This window comes from Pan troglodytes, chromosome 8 (genome assembly GCF_028858775.2).
Source record: "Pan troglodytes isolate AG18354 chromosome 8, NHGRI_mPanTro3-v2.0_pri, whole genome shotgun sequence".
Lineage (NCBI taxonomy): Eukaryota > Metazoa > Chordata > Mammalia > Primates > Hominidae > Pan > Pan troglodytes.
Genome location: NC_072406.2, coordinates 19,186,636 through 19,209,091, shown reverse-complemented (window position 1 = coordinate 19,209,091; position 22,456 = coordinate 19,186,636). Strand labels below are relative to the sequence as shown.

Sequence of the window (22,456 nt, the reverse complement as noted above, 5' to 3'; positions counted from 1 at the left end):
TAGAAAAAGATATTCCATGCAAATTAAACCCAAAAGAGAGAAGGAATAGCTATATCAGATAAAATAGGATTTAAGTCAAAAATTGTACAAAGAAATCAAGAAGGTCATTATGTAATGATAGAAGAGTCAATTCAGCCACAGGATATAACAACTTTATATATATATATATATATATATATATACACAGTCAATCCCAATGTTGAAGCACCTAAATATATAAAGCAAGTATTAACAGATCTTAAGGGAGATAAATTTCAATACAATAACAGTAGAGGACAACACCCCACTGACAGCAATGGAAAGAAAGAAAACTAATGAAGAAACATTGAATTTAAAGTACAATCTAGATCAAATGGACCTAACAGACATATAGAAAACATTCCATTCAACAGCTACATAATACACATTCTTCTCAACTATACATGGAATATTCTCCAGGATAAGATTATATGTTAGGCCATAAAACAAGTCTTAACAAATTTAAGAAGACTGAAATCATATCAAGTATCTTTTATGACCGCAATGGTACAAAACTAGAAATCAATAACCAGAGAAGCTTTGGAAAATTCACAAATACATGGAAATTAAACAACATGCTCCTGAAGAACAAATAGATCAATGAAAAAAATTTTTTAATTTTTTTTATTTTTTGAGAAAAATGAAAATTGAAATACAATATACCAAAACTTATGTAATACAACAAAAGCAATCCTAAGAGGGAAGTTTATAGCAAAAAATGTCTATGTCAAAACAGAATAATGATCTCAAATAACTCACCTCAACGAACTAAAAGAACAAAAACAGAAACCATAAATATCAGAGCAGGAATAAGATCAGTGAAACTATGGGCTGGCTTTTTCAAAAGATAAACACAAATCAACAAACCTTTAGTTAGACTAAGAAAAAAAGAGAAAAAAACAAAATCAGAAAAAAAAGGAAGACATTACAAAAGATACAACACAAATACAAAAGATCGCAAGAGACTATTATGAACAATTATACACTAACAAATTGGATAACTTAGGAAAAAAAGCACAGGAATTACTGGCTTCACTGCTGAATACTACCAAATCTTTAAAGAATATTAATTCTTTTCAAACTCTTCCAAAAATTGAAGAGGAGGGAATACTTCCAAACTCATTTTACAATAGCAACATTATCCCAGTACCAGAGCCAAAGACACTACAAAAAAATTAAAAACTACAAGCCAATGTATCTGAACATACATACAAAAATTCTCAACAAAATCAAATTCAACAGCAAATTAAAATCATTCACTGTGATCAACTGAGATTCATTCCATGTGTGTAAGGATGGTTCAACATAAGCTAATGAATCAATGAAATTTATCATTTCAATAGACGCATAAAAAATTGACAAAATTCAACATTCTTTAATGATAAAAAATGTTCAACAAATTAGTTATAGAAGGAATGTACACAATACAGTTCATATATGAAAAACCCACAGCTAACATCATCCCTAATGGGGGAAAGTTGAAAGCTTTTCCCCTAAGATTTGGAACAAGTCAAGAACAAGCCCCGTTCTGTTCAACATAGTATTGGAAGTCCTAGCCAGAGCAAGTATGCAAGGGAAAGAAAGAAAAGTCATCTGTCAATTTTGGCAGATGACTTTTCTTTCTTTCCCTTGCATACTTGCTCTGGCTAGGACATCCAAAGCAAGTATGTTGGCAAATGGGATCTAATTAAACTAAAGAGCTTCTGCACAGCAAAAGAAACTACCATCAGAGTGAATAGGCAACCTACAAAATGGGAGAAAATTTTTACAACCTACTCATCTGACAAAGGGCTAATATCCAGAATCTACAATGAACTCAAACAAATTTACAAGAAAAAAACAAACAACCCCATCAAAAAGTGGGCGAAGGACATGAACAGACACTTCTCAAAGGAAGACATTTATCCAGCCAAAAAAACACATGAAAAAATGCTCACCATCACTGGCCATCAGAGAAATGCAAATCAAAACCACAATAAGATACCATCTCACACCAGTTAGAATGGCAATCATTAAAAAGTCAGGAAACAACAGGTGCTGGAGAGGATGGAGAAATGGGAACACTTTTACACTGTTGGTGGGACTGTAAACTAGTTCAACCATTGTGGAAGTCAGTGTGGCGATTCCTCAGGGATCTAGAACTAGAAATACCATTTGACCCAGCAATCCCATTACTGGGTATATACCCAAAGGACTATAAATCATGCTGCTATAAAGACACATGCACACATATGTTTATTGCGGCACTATTCACAATAGCAAAGGCTTGGAACCAACCCAAATGTCCAACAATGATAGACTGGATTAAGAAAATGTGGCATATATACACCATGGAATACTATGCAGCCATGAAAAATGATGAGTTCTGTCCTTTGTAGGGACATGGATGAAATTGGAAATCATCATTCTCAGTAAACTATCACAAGAACAAAAAAGCAAACACTGCATATTCTCACTCATAGGTGGGAATTGAACAATGAGAACACATGGACACAGGAAGGGGAACATCACACTCTGGGGACTGTTGTGGGGTGGGGGGAGGGATAGCATTACGAGATATACCTAATGCTAAATGATGAGTTAATGGGGGGAGGTATAGCATTACGAGATATACCTAATGCTAAATGATGAGTTAATGGGTGCAGCACACCAGCATGGCACATGTATACATATGTAACTAACCTGCACATTGTGCACATGTACCCTAAAACTTAAAGTATAATAATAAAACAAAACAAAACAAAACAAACAAACAAAAAGAAATAAAAGTCATCCAAAATGGAAAAGAAGTTAAATTGTACCTATTTTCAGATCAGCATGATCTTATATATAGAAAACCCTAAAGACGCCACCAAAAAACTATTAGAACCAATTAATAAATGAATTCAATAAAGTTGCAGGACACAAAACCGACATGAAGCTATGGGGGAAGAAATTTCTAGAAACAAAAACTAAAATATTTAAAGCAAAGTGAATAAACAAGTTTAATAGCAAATTGGACACAGCTGAAAAGACAATTAATGAATTGGAGAGTTTCTCTGAAGAAATTATGCAGAAGATAATCCAGAGAGTTAAAGAGGAAGAAAATGTGAAAAAGAGAACAAGTGTCATGTCAAATAAAGAAAGTAAAGCATAATCATAGTTCTAAAAGAAAAGAGAATTGAACAGAGTCAACAGGAGAAAAAGAGAAAATATCACAGAGGCATTTAAAAAGACTGTCTCTGAATTTTTTGTCATGGTGATAGACATCAGTCTACAGATTCAGTATGTCTGACAAATCCTAAGAATTACAAAAGGAAAAATAATCTGGTACACCAGAGGACAAAGATATTGATTAACAGTTAGAATTTGATATATTCAGTATGAGTACTGTAATTTCTAGTGTAAGCAGTAAGTGAATAGAAATATATGACTTTCTAACTACTGGAGGGGAAAAAAGTAGAATGAAAAAAAACTAATTAATCCCTCCCTTTAAAAATAGCAAAAAGGACAAAGAAATTTCAGGACAATTAAAGAGCATAAATTTAGATGGTAGAAGTAAATATTAGTACATTAAATATAAATGAATTAAATATCTATTACCTGCTCACTCTGCCTCCATCCTGTCCTACTCCTGATACGACAATGTATCCAGGAACAGAAAAAGTCGAGCTTTTCTCTTTTACCTCCCCTTCCTTTAGGACTAGGATTTCACCTGCATCTAATCTCCTGCCTTCCCAACTCCACTGCATGGGGCAGTCTTAATGGCAAATAAGGTTCAGACTGAGGAATCAGCTTGCCTATAAAAACACTCAATCAAAAGATCTGTTGAAGATATTATATTCCACCATACATACTAAATGTTCAGAAAACATTATCTGTTGTTTCTTTATTATTATTTCCTAACAGGCCCCTAGCCCTCAAGTGCACAGCTTGGAGTGGTTGCTATGGTTGTTTCTGTGGCATTTTCCATGTTTAATCATCACATTTTCCCAATGATGTTATAAGCCCCCAAAGGCAAGGACAACAGTAGCACCAACAATAATAACAATAAACTAATACTGCTGAGCAGTTCTGTAATACGTATGCATACATACCTTCACGCCTGGGTCTTCCTTGCCCTTTCGTCCACCTGACACATATCCTTAAAGAATCAGCGTGTGCTTCACCTGCTCTTAAAACTCTTTTCTAGGCTGACTAGGGGAGGACTTGTCACACTTTATTGTGTTTGCTTATTTACAGATGTCATTTTCCACTATAAACTCCTCAAAGATAGAAACCGTGTCTCATACATGTGTAAGTCTACTCTGCTCAGAATATCATCTCAAATAAATGAGTGAATTGACTGTATACTTACAATGCTCACAGCAAGCTGCAAAGTAATTCATTCTTTCTTAGTTCAGTTTTGCTGAGTAACAAGGCTTAGAAAGTAAATGACTTGCCCAAGGTCACACTCACACTCTATTACCTGCTCACTCTGCCTCCATCCTGTCCTACTCCTGATACGACAATGTATCCAGGAACAGAAAAAGTCGAGCTTTTCTCTTTTACCTCCCCTTCCTTTAGGACTAGGATTTCACCTGCATCTAATCTCCTGCCTTCCCAACTGCACTGCATGGGGCAGTCTTAATGGCAAATAAGGTTCAGACTGAGGAATCAGCTTGCCTATAAAAACACTCAATCAAAAGATCTGTTGAAGATATTATATTCCACCATACATACTAAATGTTCAGAAAACATTATCTGTTGTTTCTTTATTATTATTTCCTAACAGGCCCCTAGCCCTCAAGTGCACAGCTTGGAGTGGTTGCTATGGTTGTTTCTGTGGCATTTTCCATGTTTAATCATCACATTTTCCCAATGATGTTATAAGCCCTCAAAGGCAAGGACAACAGTAGCACCAACAATAGTAACAATAAACTAATACTGCTGAGCAGTTCTGTAATACGTATGCATACATACCTTCACGCCTGGGTTTTCCTTGCCCTTTCGTCCACCTGACACATATCCTTAAAGAATCAGCGTGTGCTTCACCTGCTCTTAAAACTCTTTTCTAGGCTGACTAGGGGAGGACTTGTCACACTTTATTGTGTTTGCTTATTTACAGATGTCATTTTCCACTATAAACTCCTCAAAGATAGAAACCGTGTCTCATACCTGTGTAAGTCTACTCTGCTCAGAATATCATCTCAAATAAATGAGTGAATTGACTGTATACTTACAATGCTCACAGCAAGCTGCAAAGTAATTCATTCTTTCTTAGTTCAGTTTTGCTGAGTAACAAGGCTTAGAAAGTAAATGACTTGCCCAAGGTCACACTCACACTCTATTACCTGCTCACTCTGCCTCCATCCTGTCCTACTCCTGATACGACAATGTATCCAGGAACAGAAAAAGTCGAGCTTTTCTCTTTTACCTCCCCTTCCTTTAGGACTAGGATTTCACCTGCATCTAATCTCCTGCCTTCCCAACTGCACTGCATGGGGCGGTCTTAATGGCAAATAAGGTTCAGACTGAGGAATCAGCTTACCTATAAAAACACTCAATCAAAAGATCTGTCGAAGATATTATATTCCACCATACATAGTAAATGTTCAGAAAACATTATCTGTTGTTTCTTTATTTTGTTTCTTTGTTCATTTGGTTATTACCAAATTCTCACTCTTCCCACTCTGCCACATTACCTCCTCAAACTGCCTGTGTCTTTACAAAGTCCCCTGAGAGTTTGCTGATTTTTGCTTATTGTGCATCAAATGAAGTCGTTTGACATGTCCTGCATTCTGTAGGTGATGACTTGGCTACCCAGAGAAGTGTCACATTCACCTGAGGTCCCAGAGCTGGCCCCTGGCAAACGGGAAATTTACATCCCAGTCCCAGTTCCCAAGCATTCACTTCGCATCACCACCCTTGTAGGAACCAGTGTATGCACAGGCCCTGGGCTGGGTACAGTTATAGAGCTCAGCTCCCGTGATGACTGTGAGCATCTACTGTCAATTCCAGCATTGGATCTTCCAGCAGTGACTCTTCTAGCTTTCAAGTGGTTGGAGTTTAGCAGGAAAAAAAAAAAAAAAAAAAAAAAAAAACACTTAAAATGTGTGCTATGTAGCATTTTTCCCCTTCCTTTGGCATTTTAAATTTTCCATGTATTTAAGCGTAATTCAATATGTGCATAAACACAAATTATCTCATCAAAATGAAGGCAGTAAGATCAGCTGGTTGTTTCCAAGACTTTTTGCCAAAACCTCTCTTTACTCTCTCCGGAGAGCCAGAACTAGGCTGCCTGTTGCATATTTAGCATTCGGGTGACACTTTTCAAACCTAGCATTCATTTTTAATGAATTATTGCACCTATAAGCCTAAACTGAGAGGTTGTGGAACACAGCTGTATTCTAAAAATAAAAGACAGGTAATAGAGACATAATACATCCAAGTAGTAGGAATCTGTGTTAGTTTGGGAGATACTTTATATGTTATTAGTTTTATAATAATTTTAAAACCTCAAGTAAATAAAAGATTTCTGTAAAATAAAGTTTATCGTTAATACGCCAACTGATCTCAATCCATTCAGTCATTCAAAATTACCAGGTTCTTTGCACATCCAACAATTAAAGGTGAGAAGAACTATATATCTCTTCACCCATTACTGCGATACTAAGAGATACATGATTTAGACAGCTAGACAGCACACGCCAAACCAAATTCTGCCACACAGAGAAATATTTATTAGCAAACAGGCACAAAGCCATTTCTATGAGTTTAATACAGTACCAGGGTTCAGACATTTCCATGAAATATTAACTCTAAACAAACATAATAGCATTCTAGCAGTAGTCTTCAGCTAACATGCTAATGGGATTAAGTTGCTAGAACCCTCTGTTAGTATGTGGACACAAGACAGATTGGCATACCTGGTTTAGGCATCACTCCAAACAAAGTTTGTAATCCAGGATTACTAGATTCCTAAACCCTATTTATGCAAGGACAGGGGTGTCTTTAAATAGCACTAGCCAAATCACATATCTCCAACACTCCTTAATTTTCCAGTGCAAAATAACTTCTTTTATTTATTAGGCTAATTAGGGAACCTTCTAGAACTCTCTAGAGATAAAGATCATTAAGGCCTTATAGTAGTCCTTCAAACACTACCAACCACTCCTAAAAGATGTGTGTCCAGTTAAAGTATTTTAAATTTTAGCTACAACCTTATAGAGGATTAAGAATACACACACACGCACACACACACACACACACACACACACACACCTGTCTATACTAGAATATTTAAAAGTAAGTTATAGACAATATAATAGCTAGATAAAACAAAAGAATAAGGTATATGGGTTTTATAAAGACACACAATATAATGATGGTGTCTCTGGACTCTTCCATAAAACAAAGGCATATTTTTTAAACTTTAGTTTGGTTCTTAATTACACAGAAAATCACAGCTTAGTCCATAATTAAATCCAAAGAAAGTGAGGCCCAGATAAATGGCATGACTTGCTGTAGGTTGTCCTGATAATTAACGGCAGCGTCAAAGCTGACACAAATCTTTAATCTTTTCCATGCTGCTGTGGGGCCCACAGGTAATAGATGTCTACAAATAAAAAAAGGTTTTCTAAATATAAAAATCATCCATAATTCTTTGTAGAAACTGTGAAAAAGAAAATATAAATGTAAATAATAAAATGTTAGTAATAATTCCAGCAGCACTCAGATACAGCCACCATTGGTGTATTTTTCTAGATACTGAGGTCACCTTGTAATTTTGGTTTACAAAATTTACATACCTCATGCGTGGTTTTGTGAACTGCTTTTATTTCATTTGGTTTTATATTGGAATCAATTCACCATGACACTTAATAGCCTTCAAAACAGGATTTTTGTAATGGTTGCGTGTTAGTCCATCATATTAACATTTATTTATACATTCCTCTATTTTGGACGTAACAGATACTATTTCAGAAGATTTGTTTTTTATAATCTCTCTAAGATGAATATTTTTCTCCTAGAATGTAAACACTATAAAGGCAGAGAGTTTGTCTTACTGATCACAATACCCTCAACCCCCCAGAAGTGTCTGACACATAGTTGGAGCTCAACAGGGATGGATGGATGGATGGATGGATGGATGGATGGATGGATGGATGGATGGATGGAAATGTATATTTGTATTTACCTCTGATAATTTCTCAAAAGTCTTCTTAGTTTGAGCACTAACATTGATTTTCTAGTTATGCTTGCTACACAGAATACAGGGCATCTATTTATCTGAAAATATTCATTATCCCATATTGTACGAGAGCCATATTCATTCTTTATCTGACACATCTGAAATTAGTTGTTATTTATCTGAAATTCAAATTTAATTTGATGTACCACATTTTAATTTGATAAATCAGACAAACCTAGTTCTTAACATACCACCTTCACAAGACAGCCTGGCTAGAATACTCCACTGGTCTCTGAGCAAAAGCCTAATCCCCTTAAAGAGTCTAAGCCCATTAACCTATAGCAGCCAAACTGAGTGCTGTAAACAACCTCTATCTTTTGAGCTCCTGATCTTCTCCATTAGTCAAGACAAATTAGAAAAGCAATAAGAAAGAGAACAACCCATCATGACAATGGAAGAACCAGGCCATGATCTTTCCAAGCACAAACTGCAGCATTTTAACATCTTCCCAGCACTGCTTCCCTGTCTATCCCTACCTGTCCTCCCCTGCCTCTGACATTAGTCATCATGATGCCTTCCTGCTTCTCCAAGGGACTCATGATCTGATCCTTGCCTCCCCATCCAACCACCTGCCTGCCCGTCTCCCTCTCTGCACTCCAGCCAGCTTGCATGTCTCTTCGTTCCTCCCCTGCACCAGGCTCCTTCTTGCCACAGGATCTTTGCACATGCTCTGGCTTCTGCTTGGAAAGCCTTCTCTGTCTCCTCCTCCCTCCTCCCATTCCTTGGTTAACTCTTAGTCATCCATCGTCACAGCTGCAAAGTCACTTCCCTAGGGAAGCTGTCCCTTTTTGCAGGCTGGTCACCTTCCTCGGATCTAAGCTGTTAAAAGTTCTGTGTATTTTCCCTTCTCTACACTTACCATAGTTGACATTTTATTTTTGCTCTGGGATTATTTGATTAATGTGCTAGAATCAAAACTCCACAAGGGCCAGAACACCATGGCTTTTTTTTGTTATCACTATGTTCCCAGCACTCAGCAAAAGAAAAATAAAAAACCGGACCCTCATTGTCACCTAATGGTGGTACTCTAATTCTCTCTCATTCCTTCCAAATGTATCAGCTGAATTTTTCAATAAAGAAGACATTTCCCTTATCAGCTCTTCCATAACTGTGAGGTACAGTTTATACAAGAAAAGCAGAATAAATGCTTGAACTTTCCCCTTTTATTTACCAGTTTTCAGAAAAATCAGAGGTGACAGACTCCTCCAAAGGTAACAAATGAGTTTGGTTTTACCGTTTTGAGTATTATGAATTCATGGATGTATACATGTTGATATGTTTCAGTCCACTAAAGTCATTATTCTTTGGGATGCTCAAATTGTCACATTGTTGGCCAGTAGAAGCCTGGGCCCTTTTGCCATGACCTCAGTTGTCTTTAATAGCTGTCCGGCTTGTATGACAAGACATTCTTGGATCCCCTTGTACAGCTCCTGACACCAATCTGGATCAGCTATTTCTTCAAGAAGGCCTGGTTCCTTGTACATTCTTATTCACCTGTGGTTTCGATTCCCCAGTCTCTAAAAGAAACACTACAAATAGAAATTCTGTTCTGATTTTTCTCCTGTACAGCGGACTTGTATACCTAACAGATGACTGGGCATTGCCATCTCTGCCCACAACACACATCCTGAATTTGACTTGTTTGCACATGAAGTCATCATCCCTCCCCAAGATGGGCTCTCTATTATGCCTTCCTTGGGGATCAGTACTTGGAGTCGGGTCAGGGCAAGATACTGTTAGTGACATGTGGAATTCAGCCACACCATCATGAGAAGGTCCTCTCTGTGTGTTCTGGCTAAACCAGCCTTCTACCAGGTTAGCACGATTCTGGGCTTTGCAACATTCATGACCTGTTTGAGGGCACTGAAGGAGATGCTCAGCCACATCCCTTAATTTGCATGAGCCTGTAGGAAAAATATTTTTAAGAAGTCTGGCTGTCTGAGCAGGCCAAAGGAGAAGATGGAAGAGAAGGTGGTTTCCTGAAAGCATGAAGCTGTGACTGTTCATATTTTGACACCATCCCAGGAAGAAGAGGCTGAGGTAGGAAAGTACAGTCAGCTCTGGGAGTTCCCTCTGGAGAAGCTGGCTATGAGACGTGGAAGAAGCTCCCCAGCTGCAGTAGAAGGCACGAGAAGGTTTCAGGCTTTCCAGGTGGGTGTAGAATGGGCAGCAGCACAGGCATAACCTGGAGTGGCAGAGGTGCCAGGGAAGAGGGCAGACGCCATGCGTGACATAGCAAGGGGATCACACTGCATCAATTGTGCATGAGACCACTTTTCACCGCCCAAGCGACTCAAGGAGATAACTGAATGGGTGGTTCCAGGAAAAGAATGGACATCCTGCTAGGCCATCATATGCTGTCTCAGAGCACTGAGGTTTGATAAATGTGGTGAATTTGGAGGCACTCACAGCTGAGTTCCAGCACAGAGTGGGCACATAAGCAACACCATTTTCTCATTGCCCAAGCCAGCCCCTGCCCACAGCACCTCCACTTCCCAGAGCCACACCCAATCAATGGCCAACTTATGATTCTAATCTTGAATGTCTGTCGAGATCTTTTCCTTCTCCATCACTAAGCTCTCTCCTTTAAGTAAAAATTTTTCTCCTGGAGGAATGCCTCCTGGCTGATGCTTCTGCAAATCACCTCACTTCTCTTCAAGCCCTCCTCTGTTACAGACTATTCCAAATTTTTTTTTGTTTTTTTGTTTTTTCGTTTTCAACTTTTGCCTACCTTGTCGGCTCACGCCTGTAATCCCAGCACTTTGGGAAGCCGAGGTGGGTGGATCACCTGAGGTCAGGGGCTCTACACCAGCCTGGCCAACATGGTGAAACCCTAGCTCTACTAAAAATTCAAAAATAAGCCGGGTGTGGTGGCAGGTGCCTGTAATCCCAGCTACTCAGGAGGCTGAGGCAGGAGAATCGCTTGAACCCAGGAGGCGGAGGTTGCAGTGAGCCGAGATCGAGCCACCACACTCCAGCCTGGGTGACAGAGTGAAACTCCATCTTAAAAAAAAAAAAAAAAAAAATGCCTACCTAAATCTAACGTAAAACTTTGAGCTCACTCTGAAATATATTCATATTTACTTACAAGGGGAAAATGCCCTATGAACTGAAAATTATGTGTATTTTAGAACATACACAAAAGAGAAGTTAAAAGAAAATGAGAAAAATAAATAGATGTGATAATACTTTATTTCATTACTCCGATTAATAGTCTTACCAATCTCACCTGAAGACTGCCTGCAAAGTCCTTGAAGGAGCTTGGGATTGTAGGTGCTTTTGATGTTTTATTCAGACTGGACTAGATGCTTTAACCCTGAAGGTGCATCTTACATATCTAAAAAAGACTTTCCTTAGGGCTAAACGTAACAGAAAAGTGATGAATGAAGGAATCTGTCTAACATGTCATCTTTGATTGAAGATAAATACATTCATCTTATGGTTCTAGCTCTATTAAATTGAGTCTGTTTAATACACCCTGTCTGCAGCTAAACTAATTATTTCAGGCTGGATTTTCAATTTCTTACCTAGCCCAAGGATAAAACCAGAGTTGAATGGTTACGTAATCACCAGGTGCTGCTCAAGTGGTGATTTTTCAAATCAAGTATGGATCTCAAAGAAGAGAAGCAAATAACAACAGAGATACTTCTTGCGCTAGGGCCCTGGTTGCAGGACGGTGTCCCACCAGGCTACAGCTCTTAAATGGCAGAGCTGCTGCTGACACCTCTGTCGTTCTTGCAAGATCAAATACCAACTGCGTTGACTTCAAATCTGGCTTAAAAATAGGCCTAGCAGGCATAGTTTTCTCATCAAAACAAATTAGCCTAAAAAATAGCATTCTGAGAGACCAAGGGTTAGGAAAATTGTCCTGTGAGTGTTTTGAATTCTTTGTCACCCCTCATAACTGGTGCCGTTCATGAGGGAGCTTATTGGCTTGGGGGATGACAACTTGAACAGCAAAACAGGATGTGTCACCACCAGGCCCCCTGCTCTGCTGCAATCTACGAGAATTAATCAGTTTTGGGTTTTTTTGTTGGTGGTGACGGTGGTTTTTTTCCTTTCTTTCTTCCTTTTTTATGTCAGCGTCTCAGATGGGCAGACACTGAAACAGCTTCTTATTTGCATGCGGTGTGGCCTGGCGAGGGTGAACTGAGGACACGCAGAGCTCCCTCTGACTTGGCACCGGCAGGAAGTCGGCGGCAAGAAGCTACCACTTTTCAAGCCTGGGTGGCTTTTTCTTTTTTCTCTCTCTGTCATTCATTTTGGAAGAAAGCATAAGTTTGATTTCAAACAGAAGACAAAAACTTGGAAGGAGGGCCAAACACAGGCAGGCAGATGATTCTTGTCCCCAGTTTTACTTTTTTTAAATTTAATTGGAGACGCTGCAGAGGTGGCAGAAAGGGGCCAGAGGATGGTAGGTGCAGACTCACTGCGGTGACAATGCCCCGGGCACCCCCTTTCTGCACAGTGGGGCGTGGCATCCAGGGGCAGCCTCCTCTCCAGACACCTGGACAAATCCAAATCTGTGTTTCTTTGTCATTCACCTGAGAAGTCCCTTATTCCAACGACCACTCCCGTGTGAGCGGTGACAGGTTTGAGCAGAATGAGTCAACGCTGAAGTGATGGCTGTGCCATTTCACAGGAATTTGCTTCTTTCTCGCTGGTTTTCAGATGCAGTTCGAGGCTCCCGTTTTTTTCTCTGGATTTGAACCTCATCCACAGATCACTGCCGCCTTGCAGCTGAGTGTGTCATTTGCAGCCCTGCTGTCTGGGGCCCGAGACTCCATACAAGATGTGCTCAGAGAAGCAAATGAGCAACTCTGCTCTGATAGGGGCAGCAAAGAGGCAAGCAGCTACCAACAGAAGGACACTGAGTTTCTGGGGGTGGCATCTGGCCAAGGTTCCTGTCATCTCTCTCAGATAAAACACCAAATTCTTCCCCAATAGAAGCAGCAAAAACATATAATATAGGCCAGCGCAGCGGCTCACACCAGTAACTTATGCCTTGGGAGGCTGAGGGGGGAGGATCACTTGAGGCCAGGAGTTGGAAACAAGCCTGGGCAGTATAGCAATATCCTGTCTCTACAACAAAATTTTAAAAATTAGCTGGGCATGGTGTTGCATGCCTGTAGTCCCAGCTACTTGGAAGGCTGAGGTGGGAGGATCACTTGGGCCCAGGAGGTCAAGGCTGCAGTGAGCCATGATTGCACTACTGCATTCCAGCCTGGGTGACAGCGAGACCCTGTCTCAAAACAAGACAAACAAATAAACAAAAAAAACATAATGTAGAGTATTTATAAGTTGCCTTATTCCAAGGAACAAAAAATGGTGGGAAACTATGACAGTATAATATGGTATGTGGTAATATTTAGATATGTCTAAAATGTCACTTTGATGAGCAAGTTTTATCATTTTTATACTCATCCTAAATTATTTTTTTCCAAATCAGAGTGCAATGGCCCTTGGGAACTGGGAAAGAATGTCTTCCCAGACCTGGAGGAAGCTCCAAATGACTGGATCCTAATGATTCTACAGGTTCCTGGCTTTTCCCAGCAGTCCCTGCCCCCTGAGTCACCCTTCCTATAAATATCCCCATCCCACAAGATAATGGTCTTTTCAAATTTCATTAAGTTGTTGTCTCTTACCAAATTGCTATCTATACTTTTAACAACGTTTCATCACCTGAAGAGCTTTACGGGGTTTGCTAACCCCCTTGCCTCCTCACTAGCTAAATATCTCATCTCAGATATCCCTTGAACTTGTACCTCTGCAAAATTAAAACAACTACATAATATGGAACGTCTTGAAGGTCAACACCAAAATACCACATCCTTTGAAGGGCCAAGAGTATACGCTAACCTATGTCGTAGGACAAATTTATAACCTGGTGATCCAGAAAAGGACCATCCTCTAAGATGGGGGCTAACCTGGCTTTCCCCTGTGTGGTCATAATACCTGGAAAAGACATGATTTGAAAAGTGAATATATTTGAATTGCTACAATAAGCCACAATCTAACAAGGGTCCATTTCTATTGGCCATGGAGCTTCCATTTCATTAGGATTTGCCACTCTGATGATGTCCTCTTACCCAACTGACCCAAAGACTTTTAACATCACACCTTTTTTTTTCTGGGCTTTTAAAGCAAGTTTTTGAGGCCAGAGTAAATCATGATAGGCTGTACAAAAGTCTTTACCTGGAAGCCCATCAAATATATATTTTTATAAGATCTGTTTTTATGTTTGTGCAATCAGTGTGTGTTGGCTGGAATGAATTCTCTATTTGTTTGTCATGTGGAAGAATAACCCATGACAAGCCAGCCTAGCAAATTGGTTCAGTGTGTTGGGTTCTTTGGAACCACATAGACAGTTCCAAACCTTATCCTGCATTTAGCTCTTTGACCTTAGGCAAATTACTTTATTATCTTTAGCCTCATTTCTTAATTTGTGGAGTGGAGATAACAAGGCTCATAGGGTTGTTGTGAAGATTATGTATTTAAATTGTGTAGCCGCAGTGCTTGAAACAACCAATAAACAGACGATTGAGAGAGAGAGAGAAGATAGATGGATGGATGGGTGGATGAACAGATGGATGGATGGGTGGATGAACAAATGGATGGAAGGATGGATGGACGGATGGATGGATGGATGGATGGATGGGTGGATGGATGGATGGATGCATGGATGGATGGATGGATGGATGGATGGATGGATGGATGGATGGACAGATGGATGGATAAGTAGATAGATGGATGGAGAGATAGACAAATAGATGGATAGGCATCAGCAAAAGAAGAGTTGCTACTTCTGGGATCTGATACTGAATGCCTTGAGACAAATCTTGTGATCTGCCAATATCACAGGGTCATATGGAGCAACTTTGCTCAGATATTGGCAGCAAAAGGCCAGCAGGCACAAACAGAAGGACACTGACTTTCTGTGGGTGAGAAAAGGGGAAAAGAGAAAAGAAAAAAGGGGAGTGGGGCTAAACAAATTAAATGATATTTAAGGTCATTTTCAATCCCCTGATTCTGAGAAAACAGGACTCTGAAGTGTTTGAGCACACTGAGAAGGGCATTTTGTTAACGACACTACTGTTTATTTTTGACTGTTTAACTTTCACCACAATACACTCTTTCATGTAGATTCCTCTTTGCCTTTTTTCTCAGTCTAATTCCTTGAATAAGAGTCCTATGTGAAGACCTAGGCTTGAGTAAGAAAGCTTGTCTTGCAAGCAGGCTAGTCTGTATTGCCTAGTCTCCTGAATTACCTAGAAATGGCTTTTGTCTGCTATAAGCAGAGACCCAAAGGAAGCATGGCTTAATCACATTATGGGATGACTTTCTTTCACATGGCATGGTCTGAGGAGAGATGACCAGGGAGCATAGGAGGGCTCCACATTGTCAGCAGGAACCAGGTACCCTATATCATTCTGCTCCACCACCTTCGGCTGTGGGATTTTGTTCTCCAGAACTCACCTCATAGGCACAAGATGGCTGCTGGAGCTCCAGTCATTCCACTTCTTTGCAGATACAAAAAAGGAGAAGACAGAAGTACAAAAGGTCACTTTTTCCAGCTGGGTCAGCCCCCTTCACAAAGCCTTCCCAGAATCCCGTCCAGTGACTTCCACTTACATCTCCTTGGCCACAATTCCAGCAAGGGACACTGAAATATAGGCTTTTAGCTGGGCACGGGTTCACCTTCCTGTGATAGCAACAGTAGGGAAGAATGGATATTGAGGAGGCAAGTAACAGCCTCTGATACAGCTCCTTCCCCGAAAAGCCCTTGTAAAAGGCCGGGTACCCTGTGACAGGTTCTCCACCTTGCTCCATGGGCAGCCTGCATCCCTGCCTACCCCTTCCCACTGTCTTTCCTCCTCCCTGGTTCTCATAAGCAATCCTAGCTCCTCAGAGGCGGCTCTCTAGCAAGGCTCCATCTATGGAGCTTGACTTTAGACTGGCCAAGCTCTGCTTCACCTAAATAAAGGCATCATCTCAATACTCTCTAAACTCATCCTCCCACTCCCAATGGGAACAAGCACATGGAAACAAACACAAGGGGAGGGAGAAGGCGGTCTCTATCCTTGCTTCCGGGATGGCATTTCTACCAGTGTCATCACAGTCAAACATGGGTGGCAGTTTCCTTTTCTTAGACCTCCCTCAATGTGTGACATGCCCCATGGCCCTTTCATAACTAGGAGGAAAAGTCCACATCTTGCCAGTGAAAAGGAGGCCACAGCCTCTGCCAGGGGCTCCCTTTCCCCTACCCAGGAGGTCACGATGAGATTGGGGATGGCAAAGCCAATGCTGCTCTTGCCCACAACCCATCAGAGTCCTCTCTTGCAGGCTTTGCTTTGGCATAGGGAGGGTGCCTGCTTATTAAGCATCCAGATGAGCAAACTCTGCCACTGCAGTTCTCCTCCACCCAGCAGCCGGGAGCCTGACAGCAACCAGATGGAACCAGGCTGGGCAGGAATAGGGAGGGGCAATTCCCTACAAGGCTGGCCCAGAAGACATGGCTGCAGAAGACTGCTGGCAAGTCCATAGCTGAAAAAGATCCCATGTCATACTTTGCTGCAGAGTGCTCTCTGCAGAGTCCCCGAATCACATTGTAATAAAGCTAGATGGGTATTGACAGTTCACCTGGCTCAGCTGCCTGCCTCCAGATGTGGCTGCGTGCAGTAGGAAGGCCAGATGTGGGGATATTATTGGAAGCAACACACACATGTGCGCACACACAAAATGCACATGCACATACACAAACATGCACGCAGATGTGTGCATGCATGTGAACAAATGTGCACACTCAGGCATGCACACATATGCATATACACATGTCCTCACCCTGCTTTGAGCCTGCCTACATCCTGGCCTCAGATGCAGGGCTGGGCAGGAAGCAGAGGAGAATCCTCTGCCACAGAAGGCCTGGCACCAGCGTCAGGACCATCAGCCTCCCCACCCTGTGTCTCTGCCCCAGGAGGCAGGAGGCTCTCAGGATGCAGCGCCTCTGGATCTACCATGTCCCTCCTACACCTGGCACTCCATCACAAAACTCTAGGTGCCCTGAACCTGGTTCCAGAGACATGCATAGCCCCTGTCCACCCCTCCAACTCCACCTGGCCTCCTCTTCCTACTTCATTCTTTTGGATTTGGGTCCGAAGTCCTTCTCCTTTGCCCTCCAGGCCATGGTGATGCCAAGCTTCAAAACCCGGCCTAAATTCCTAGGCCTGGAAAGCTTGCCCACAGTCCACAACATCTCAAGGCTCGCTGGTACCTGCAGCGAAGCTCTTCCCCACCCATTTTTCTGACAGCCCCCAGCAGACATCCACTTCTCACTTGTGCCAGCATGGATTATGGTAACCCCATCCTAATCCAAGTGTGTGGCTGGTAAACTCTCTCCAGCGGAAATACAAAATTTTAGTAGTGTTTACTCTTGGGAAGTTTTTTTTTTTTTTTTTTTTGAGAGTCTTGCTTGGTCACCCAGGCTGGAGCGCAGTAGCACGATCTCGGCTCACTGCAACCTCTGCCTCCCAGGTTCAAGCGATTCTCCTGCCTCAGCCTCCCGAGTAGCTGAGATTACAGGCATCTGCCACCACGCCCGGCTAAGTTTTGTATTTTTAGTAAAGTTGGGGTTTCACTATGTTGCTCAGGAGTTGCTCAGTGATCTGCCTGCCTTGGCCTCCCAAAGTGCTGGGATTACAGGCATAAGTCACTGTGCCCAGGCTAGGGAAGTTCTTACATATTGAGGAAAATCTCCATTATTCTACAGCTAGCTCCTCTCTGCTACCCACTTTGGGACCAGCTGGAGCATGTCCAGAAAATGCAAACTAAGTCTAAGCTCCAAAAGGAGTCTCCTGCAATTAAAAAAAGAGAGACCAGGAGAGAGCAAGAAGGAATTTCTCCTTCAACATATGTACATGGTACAGTAACTGACATTTTTATGACCATTATAATAGAAGACTGGCATTGCCTCTTGCCTGAAGATGAGAACACTTGCTGTGTGGGCGTTTCTTCACTCTCTTGCCTGCGATCAGCAAAGCCTCTGTCAGACTAATTGAAGGAAAAGGAGGATTGCTGTGCAAACAAAATAGACGGCATACAGACACAGAGCCTTTGTATTTCAGGTAGACTGCGGACCTTGCTGCTCTATACCTCCTTTCCCTCCTAGCCATCACTGTTTTTCCTTTATGTCTCGCTCTCTCTCATGCTGGGCCTCTCCAAGCAGAGAGGGTTTGATAGAGTTGGTTTAGTAAGATCTGATACTCAATGCCTACTTAGGTTCCAACCTGACCCTGTCTCCTGCCACCAAGGGAGCCAGTCATCTGCATTTTGCAGCTTGGAGAACCAGAGGTCCGTGGGACTAGCAGGCCTGCCCTGTGTACTTCGTTTCCATGCATTTTTATATTATTTTTAATTGACAGATCATAATTGCATTACATTTATGGCATATAATGAGATATTTTGATATATGTACACATTGTGGGGTGATTAAATCAAGCTAATGAACAAATCCCTCACCTCAATTGCTTGACATTTTCTGTGATGATACATTGAGTTATTTTGTTACATATAACTTAGTTATTTTGAAATATGCATCATTGACTGTAGTTACTCTGCTGTGCAATAGATCTCAAAACCTATTTTTCCTGTTGAGCTGAAACATTGTATTCTTCGACCAATAACTCCCTTTTCTTCCCTCTCCCCGAGCCTCTGGTAGCCATCATTCTACCCTCTACTTCTATGAATTCAAATCGTTTTAAATGGTGAAGCTCCATCTCTACTAAAAATACAAAAAAAAAAAAAAAAAATTAGCCGGGCATGGTGATGGGCTCCTGTAATCTCAGCTACTTGGGAGGCTGAGGCAGGAGAATTTTGAACCTGGGAGATGGAGGTTGCAGTGAGCAGAGGTTGTGCCACTGCACTCCAGCCTGGGCAACAGAGCAAGACTCCATCTCAAAAAAAATAAAACAAAAAATTGTTTTAAATTCCACATGAAAGTGAGATCATGCATTGTTTGTCTCTCTGTGCCCAGTTTATTTCACTTAGCAGTTTTAAATATCTAGCGACTGGCAACTCTCATCCAAGTGCTCATGTCTCTGGTTAAAGAGAAAAGGCTAATTTGCTGGGATTCAAGGCTGACCAGTCAGGCCTGGTGTAGGCTTGTTGCACCTCCTGGCCTGCATTTTTTCCTACTGCCCTTCACCCTCCACCTGAGCAGTCCCCTCTCTCCCTGTGGTTTCCGTGACATTCCCATTCTATCATCTCCCATTTCCTTCCTGGCACGTCCTGCTGAGCTCCAGACCTATGTATCCAGCCCCCTATTTAACACCCACCCTTGGGTCTTTCGTAGTCATCTCAAAGGTGGTGTGTGTCCAACCTGAACACTTGAACCCCCACTGCCCCACCTGCCTGCACCACCAAGTGTGTCCCTCCCCTAGTGATTGCTGCCACACTCTGTGGTGTTTTTATTTTCTCATTGCTGGTGCCAGAACAGGGAGCAGCTATCCCTGGCACCTGGCTCTCCCCCTGTCTCACCACCTCCTCCCATCTGGTTCATCACCCAGCCCAGCACATCTCACCTCACCTGTGAGCAGGGAACCCACCCACTCCCTTCATCTCTGCTGCTCCATCCTGCCCCAGCCATCCTGGGCTCCTCGTGGGGCTACTGCAAGAGCCGGGAGGCTTGTTCCCCCAACACTGGTTTCCCTTCCCACCCTCATCCCCCACTCCCTGCTCCCCATAAAGCACCCATAACGAGCTTTGTTTTAATGTGTTAGAATATACATAACATAAAACTTACCACTTTAACCATATATATAGATAGATAGAGATAGAGAGAGATATAGATATAGATATAGATTTTTTTGTTTTTTGAGATGGAGTCTTGCTCTGTCACCCAGGCTAAAGTGCAGTAGCGCAGTCTCAGCTCACTGCAACCTTCACCCCCTGGGTTCAACCGATTCTCCTGTCTCAACCTCTTGAGTAGCTGGGATTACAGGCATGCACCACGACAGCTGGCTAATTTTTGGGTTTTTTGTTTGTTTGTTTGTTTTTTAGTAGAGACAGGGTTTCACCATGTTGGTCAGGCTGGTCCCAAACTCCTGACCTCAAGTGATCTACCCACCTCGGCCTCCCGAAGTGCTGGGATTATGGGCATGAGTCACTGCACCTGGCCCACTTTAACCATATTTAAGCGTGCAGTTTAGTGGCATTAAGTACATTCAAATTGTTGTGCAAACATTCCCACCACCCACCTCCAGAACTTTTACTGCTTCCCAAACTGAAACTCTGTCCCCAGGAAACATAACTCTCCATTCTCCCATCTCCCCCAGCCCCTGGCAACCACCTCTCTACTCTCTGTCTCCTTGAATTGGATATTCTAGGGACCTCATGGGAGTGGTATCACACAGTATTTGTCCTTTTATGTCTGGCTTATTTCACTCAGCGTGTTGTCTTCAAAGTTCATCCACGCTGTAGCATGTGCCAGAATTTCCTTCCCTTTTTAAGGCTGAATAATATTCCATTGTGTGGACAGACCATCCCTTTCCTATCCATTCTCCATCAGTGGACACTGGGGTTACTTCACTTCCGCCTTTTGGCTATGATGAATAACACTGTTATGAACGCTAGGGTATAAATATGTTTGAGTCCCTACTTTTTATTCTTTTTGGTATATACCCAGAAGTAGAACTGCTGGATCACATGGTAATTCCATGTTTAATATGTTGAGGAAGCATAAAAAACTTTTAAAAACATTAGTAAGATGATATCTCTCCCCTTCGTAAAGCCCTCCAATGACGTCCCATGGCACGTGGTCAGCAGGTGCACAGCCGCTGGGTTCTGCCTGGCCCATCCTGGCCTCTCCAGCCTTCTCCCCCATCACTCTGCCCCTCTCTTGCCTTATTCCAGCCTCATGGGCCTTCCTCCAACAGCTCAAGGCTCAAAGCTCTTCCCCAAATCACCACTTTCACATATTCTACTCTCCTTCTGGTCTCCGTTTGAATATTACGTTCTCAGGAAAGTCTGGCCTCCTGCCCCAGCCTGAACCCGATGCCCTGATGGAGCCTCATCTCTCGGTTGGTTGGCGTAGGTTCATGCAGGTGGGGCTCACACTCCCATCTCACTACTCCCCTCAGCATCCGGCACATGGAGGGATGAATGGAGAGCTCTGCTATGTTACGGGTTGTTGTTACTGCCGCTGCTGTAGTTTTGGAGCAAGACTAAAGCTTATCATATGCCAGCAAGGCAAGACTTGTCTTCATTAAGTGATGGTGGAGCTTCTCCCATCGGCGCTAGTGCCCTCGTCGAGGGCCACACTGGGCACCCCAGGCTCAGCACATTACATTCGACTGGTGTAGCCTGAGCATGTTATTTAGGCTGCTGTTTGTCTCCTAATATAGTGTATTGCTCACACACCTGTTTCTATCACCAGACTTAAAGCTAGTTGTGAGTAGGAAGAACATGTGATTTTTTTTTTAATCTCACTTGTCATTGATACATCTGGAACCATGCCATCGGTAGGTGCGTCTTTGAAAGGCGACTGAAATGATTTGGTGGCTTGGTTTGAATACGACTCTCGAAATTTTACCACGTATGAACATATCCTATTTCTAAAAACAGCCTCAAATCAACTTGGCTTCTCAAATGTTAAATAATTGTTGAATCTTTTAAATTGCTATCTAGCCATATTGCAATTAGAGCAAACATATGATGCATCAGCTCTGCCAACTCCTGAGTGGTTTCTATGATTGCGTTTCTCCTTAAATTTGTGGATGTTGTATCAGCATTCAGACTGTGTACGTCAGTCATTTAAATGCCTCTATGTGCGTGTATATGAAAGTTCATAAGAACTACCATTTACTGAGCTGCTACATCTCTTAAACCTGCAGTGTTAGGCTCTTACGCTAGGCTAAGGGATTCATATACATATATAATTCCTCCATGTATATTCACATCATATTATTCATATATATAGTTTATATATATGAATATATACATATATAGGGCTTCATATATATGAATACACGAATATATATGTATATACATATATATGAAGATATATATATATATATATGTAGCCCTTAGAAGAGTATAACAGAGCAACACTATGGGTTTATATATGGCATATACATATATAAATATGTATTCTGTATATAATTTATATATATATTAATATGTATTCATATATATAATTTATATATGAATTCATATATATAAATTATATATATG

The 22,456-nt window shown here is 41.6% G+C and overlaps 1 protein-coding gene and 1 long non-coding RNA gene across 2 annotated transcripts; both read right to left on the bottom strand.

The window, feature by feature from the left end:
- Positions 1–5,593: 5,593 nt before the first annotated feature.
- Positions 5,594–14,787, bottom strand: LOC107976906 (uncharacterized). The gene has a single exon (XM_054660686.2). It carries the CDS (start codon positions 10,235–10,237, stop codon positions 9,689–9,691), a length of 549 nt encoding a protein of 182 aa, XP_054516661.2. The 5' UTR covers positions 10,238–14,787; the 3' UTR covers positions 5,594–9,688.
- Positions 5,594–22,216, bottom strand: LOC134807028 (uncharacterized). The gene is made up of 2 exons (XR_010146575.1): positions 15,707–22,216; positions 5,594–6,027 (listed from the first exon to the last, which is right to left on the bottom strand). It is a non-coding gene; the product is annotated as an uncharacterized LOC134807028 (long non-coding RNA).
- Between the last annotated feature and the right edge of the window lie 240 nt (positions 22,217–22,456).